The 6000-nt window shown below is 36.5% G+C and overlaps 1 protein-coding gene across 3 annotated transcripts in view; it reads left to right on the top strand.

Annotated features, from left to right (window-relative positions):
* Positions 1-1792: 1792 nt before the first annotated feature.
* The window catches only part of cit.S (citron rho-interacting serine/threonine kinase S homeolog), a 62462-nt gene continuing 58254 nt past the window's right edge, over positions 1793-6000 (top strand). For 2 of the 3 annotated variants that reach the window (XM_041580270.1, XM_041580269.1), the window contains exons 1-2: positions 1793-1863; positions 4971-5038. In XM_041580270.1, the coding sequence (XP_041436204.1) occupies positions 4996-5038 (43 nt within the window). In that variant the 5' untranslated portion in view covers positions 1793-1863; positions 4971-4995. The remainder of the gene's footprint in view (positions 1864-4970; positions 5039-6000) is intronic. The other variant, XM_018241907.2, reaches the window with a different exon arrangement.

Raw genomic sequence — 6000 nt, 5'->3', positions numbered from 1 at the left:
ACCCATAACCCCCTGTTTTTGTAACAGAACAAACTGGTGGCAACCGCAAACTTCATTTAAAAGCTTTTTTATAGGATCCCTTCAAAATATGGATATACTGAATGGTGTGGTTCAGTAGGGACAAGAGAGCTGCTTTTATTTTACTATGCATGAAAGTATCTTGTCTAAATCAAGCAATGTGATAGATCTCAAAAGTTTACATGAGAAGAAGAAAACATTTGCAGCAAAAATGCACTCAAACCATATTCAACCCATTCGTATTTCCATACAATTATTATTAAATACACAGCAATTAATTGATTCAGTAGATATTTTAGTATGTATTAATAGGACATTAAGATAAGTGTGGAATGGAGTAAAACAGTGTTTATATTGTTATTTGTAATTGTAATAAATCATTGTAAAAGTTTTTTTATGATCATTAAGGGTCAAATCACTATTTTATTAAAAGGAGTACTTGATCAATCTTTACAAGGGCAAAATCTCTTCTTTTTCTGCTGGGTGTAACAAACTTCTGTAGGTTTCTTTTTTTGAAGAGATGAGAACTATATTGAGCCACCATAACAGTCCTTGGATTCCTCAATTGCATTATGCATTCCAAGACAAAGAAAATTTGTATTTGGTAAGTTACTTAATTATGACTGAAGACGCATAAGTGAAAACCACACAATATAGGAACAATTTGAGGACGTTAATTCCATTGCTTAGTACCTCAACTGATTCCCATATTAACTCATGAGCTTTCATGTGTATCATACCACCAAAACTTCATACAGTACATCAACTGATTCCCATCTTCAAGTGTGTATCATACCACTGAACCATCATATGCTCCTATTAAATTAATGTCTATTATTTTGCCTAGGATAAGTAGCACATTATCTGTTCTGGAACAATAGGGGGTGCCCCAGCTCTTCATAAACGTACAGTGATACATGGACATCTGTATCTTATTACAGTTAAAACATAGACTTAAGCTGGCCATAGACGCAAATATATAGTCATACGAATCAAAGTTTCTTACAATTTTCGGACCGTGTAAGGATTGTTCCGACATTTTTCATACCATGGCGATCGGTTGTTTAGTCGAATGGACAGGTTAAAAGATTGTCAGCTAACGATAATTGCTGCAGAAAAAAGTTTACGACAATTAATACAAGGGAATGTATTTCTTTACCGGTTGCATGCAGTAGACTTACTTTAGAGCCAGTATTGGTTCTATTATATGTGACCGGTAAGCAGTTAATACCTGTGTGAACATCATTTTCCTATAGTAATACCCACTGACTAACAGAGAAGCCTTTTTGTTGTGCTTACATTCATAAAGAAACCCTTCCTGATTTTGTGAGTCATTTGTATCTATTCAGGTATCCTCTGCAACATTGCACCCTGTGTATCAGTAATCATGTTGCATAATGGTTTTTGTCTTACTTTCTAACTGATTTTAGCACAGCACCTTATTCAATCTAAACACTTTTGAACAAATGAGTGAACTTTGAGTAGCCGCATTTAGATATTTAGGAAAATCAATGTAATTTTCCTTATAGCATAAAAGGTAGGCCAAAAGAGCATGGGGCGTAGCAGATGTGTGATGCCAATCGCATAAAATGAAGCTAAAATTAGTTACCTTCTGCAATGTAAACCTGTAAAATAAACATGAAGAGTTTGGAACATTTTGGAATGTGTCTATTGTTTCATTCTTGCTTTGTAAATGCCAGTTTGAACTTTTACAGGTTATGCAATACCAGCAGGAGGAGACCTGTTTGCGCTGATGAATTGCTATGATGAACAGTTTGATGATAGCCTAATTTTATCTAGCAGATTTAGTTCTTGCGATTCATAGTGTTCAACAAATGTGCATAGGTGAGTGAGATGAGATATTACACAGGTGTTAAAACGTTAACACAACTAATTTCACTTTAGCGACTGTGCTGCCTTGTTTCTTTAGCATTATTGGCTAATCAAAATTATTTTGTAATTTATTAAAAGTGTAACATTATTATATTTATGAAATGTTAACATTTTGGAACAAACTAACTTGCCTGTAGCCCGAATTAGATCTTTGCTTTTGTTGTCTAACTTGTAGGTGACCAAATCTAATCGCTGATGTTTATCTCCAGTGGTAATAATATACCCCCTTAGTGTGTTAAGAGACAAACCTATTATAAGCCACTTTTTAGCTGGTATTTATTTTTTAGCTTTTAATGCTTTTTTAAGTCAATTTGATGATTTGTAGAAAAAGCATGGTCTTCGTTAGGTTTGGTTTTATCCACAATATTAATTAAGAGGGACATATGGTATGATAAAGGTTGACTTCAAGTGTACCACTAGAAGGTTTCCATTGTATGGTTTTACCCCATTTGTTGTCTACCTCTATATTTAACTTAGTAATTTCAGTGTGCAGACACATTCTTTAATCACTTATGAAACATTGCAGTATTCCCACACTTATTAATGATACCTGATATCAGTCAATGTGCAAACAAAGGTATTAAACACTACGAGACATATCAGAGGAAGAACTTAAAGGGGAACTATCGAGAAAATGAAAATTGAATATAATATAATATCCTAGATTCTGCCCTGTCATTCACTCCTCATATCCAGTCACTTATTAAATCATGTCACTTCCACCTAAGGAACATATCCAAAATACGATCATTTATCACCCTAGTTGCTGCCAAAATTCTTATTCACTCTCTCATCATATCACGTCTAGACTACTGTAACTCTCTTTTTATTGGCCTTCACCTCTCCAGTCCATAATGAACACTGCTGCGAGGCTCATACACCTCAGCAACCGCTCCTCCTCTGCCTCGCCATTCTGTCAATCCCTGCACTGGCTTCCGTTACCTTTCAGAATCAAATTCAAATTAATGACACTGACTTTCAAAGCACTTCATAACTCTGCCCCACCCTACATCTCTGAACTTATCTCTATATACTCACCCAACCGCTTACTACACTCCTCTACGGACCTGCTACTCAACTCTTCTCTCATTACCTCCTCGTATTCAAGGCTGCACCCCTCCTCTGGAACTCTCTCCCACGGTCTGTCCGACTTTCTCCCAACCTTTCTGCTTTCAAGAAATCTCTGAAAACACACTTCTTTCGAGAAGCCTACCCTCACTCTGCTTAGCTACCAAACGCAACACCACATACAGTAACACATTTCTCATGAAAGACAGAATGAAGAGAAACAGATGCTGAGAGAGGAATAGTGAACATAAACTTGATTATTTCAGAAACAATGCAGAATATTTAATTGATTGTATTTAGAACGTTTCTTATTTCAGTATGAGGAAGCTTATATTAAATTTTCATTTTCACAATAGTTACAATTTAAAGGATCTCTGGTCTTCTTCGGGTCCTCTTCCTTCCCATCAGCAATTTCTGGCACTTTTGGTGCATGCACAGTGCCAGCCGGAAGACTGCTTCAACTGCGCATGCACCAATGCAGTGCTCATTTACAGAAGAAGACCAGAGATCCGGAAGGTGTCGCCTATGAGCTCCGCTGTGCTTACTCTGCATCAATACATGAGCAAACTCTTGGAGGCAATTTCAGGGGTAACTAACTATTTGGGGGGGAAGCAGGTAGGGGAACTACCGAGGGTAGTAAGTAGGGGATTTTCCTATTGGGGGGTTAGTTCTCCTTCAATTTTTTTTTTAATTCGAAAACTCGAGTTTAGCATTTATGTGTATGTATGCGTTCTACTACTTCCTGGTACAAATCTCCACACTGTTTTTGGTACAATGAACTGTGTTTTACAATATTTCTCTTGTGTTTTCAAGATATAAGAGATTCAAGAGATAATACATTCTGTTGTTAGCCCTTGAAAGCCTGCCCATGATGTTACAACAAGGAAGTTATGTTCGACTTTAAACAAAATTATTTGTTAAATTTATTTGCTACATAAACATGTAAAAACTTTGGAGTTGCCTTGTATCTTACCACCATGACAGGCAGGCATCTTACCTCTGAAGGAACATACCGTACATGCAGTAGCTTCAGTTTCCTTGCTTGTTTTGTTTACAAACAACAATAGTTTTTTTTAATGAAAACAATCGACAAAGCACAAGCCGTATTTATTGAACTTATGTTGAACAAGGGGATATACTGCCTCAGCTGTTGCGCTAAATGTACTATACTAGGAGATAGCACACTCCATACCAAAAATGTTTTAAAGGAGAACTAAACCCTAAAAATGAATATGGCTAAAAATGCCATATTTTATATACTGAACTTATTGCACCAGCCTACATTTTCAGCTTCTCATTAGCAGCAATGATCTGGGACTTCAAACTTGTCACAGGGGGTCACCATCTTGGAAAGTGTCTGCGACACTCACATGCTCAGTGGGTTCTGAGCAGCTGTTAAGAAGCTAAGCTTAGGGGTCGTAGGAAATTATCAAGCAGAAAATGAGGTTTGTCTGTAATATAAGCTGATGTTACAAGGCTGATTATTACATTTTGATGCTAGTTGCACTGGTTTCTGTGCTGCCATGTAGTAATTATCTGTGTTATTTACTAATCGGCCTTTTATTGTGACATTTATATTCTTTGTGTACTGTATATTTTGAGTAGGCCCCTAAGCTCAGTCAGTGACAGCAGCACAGAGCATGTGCAGTGAATCAGCAGAACAGAAGATGGGGAGCTACAGGGGCATCTTCGGAAGCACAGATCTTCCCTGCTAAAGGGGCAGTGGTTGCCTTTGGTTGGTACAAAAGCCCAAAACATAATGTAGAACATTTCTTACCTACTTCGTTAGTTAAGCTTTAGTTCTCCTTTAAGTCATTCAAACTCATTACAGCCTAACTTCAGCAGGGTTACATAAGAAAAGACCCCAACGGGGAAATTGATTTGTAATTTCCTGATAAAGACTCTCAGTGGTTGAAATGCTAGGGCTTACCCTGTTTTTTCTTATGTAACCATTTGAGAATAAAATTATTTTTTAAAAACTTCTATTATAGTACTGATATTTACTGGAGTCACTAAATGGATTGCCTCTTGTGGATCTGCACCAGAGGATTGGGCAAAGGTAGGAAAGATTGGAAAGTGTTGTTTTTTTTCCCTTGTATTTAGCAAAGTTACCTGCATGGGTCTAAATGGAAGGACCCAGAACTACATCTCACAATTTGATCAGCCACCTGCTGCCAGCCCTTAAACAAAAAAAATATATCATAACCCTAAAACCCGTTTTGATGTCTTCTAAAAGCAGACTGAAGGCAGGCTGGGGGAGCCAAAAAGCCTATTTTAAGAGTATAGCAACAGGCTGTTGCAGGTCTAACTTGCTATTAACACCTGTATCTACCAGCTACCTTCCCAATATTATACCCCACTGTTCAGGGATACAAAGCCTTCTGGTTATAAATCAACCATTATTGAAAATAATGTTAAGATGAGAAATTCCCAGCTATTCATTTTAATTGACCCTTTGTCAAGTAACTTCTTTAAGAATTTACCAATGAATGACTGAATATACTTTTCTTTCTTAACAGTAGGAAAATAATCAACATTTTTATGGAGTCCTTCTTGCCAAGTAATTTTTATATGGGTAACTGCCTAAATTACCCATATTATTAAATTGGAAACACAAATAAACATGATTTATAGGTAGGATATAGACATTATACAAATGACAGCATTTGCTTCATCAAAGTAGTAGCTGTCCAAAATCCTCATGCAACATCTATATATACAAGTAAAATACAAGCAACTTGAGGTCCTTCAAACATAACTCCCTGCATCTCAATAAGTGCTGGGAGTTTTAGTTCAAATACATTCGGAGGGATAAAGGTTTGTTAACCCTTTACTAAATATAGCCTGGCAGAGAAAACATAACAAACTGGTTGATTAGGTTGTAGATGAATTTTAACTTGTGTGTTTTCCAGTAATATATGTGTGCCTAAATTATTTAAGTAGAAGTAGCATTTATTCTAAAGGGTTATTTTCTCTTGCATATCATTGCATAATTAGGGTGATGACCAGAGAATGAATTGC

Source organism: Xenopus laevis, chromosome 1S (genome assembly GCF_017654675.1).
Source record: "Xenopus laevis strain J_2021 chromosome 1S, Xenopus_laevis_v10.1, whole genome shotgun sequence".
NCBI classification, from domain to species: domain Eukaryota; kingdom Metazoa; phylum Chordata; class Amphibia; order Anura; family Pipidae; genus Xenopus; species Xenopus laevis.
This window is presented reverse-complemented; position numbering and strand designations above follow the sequence as displayed.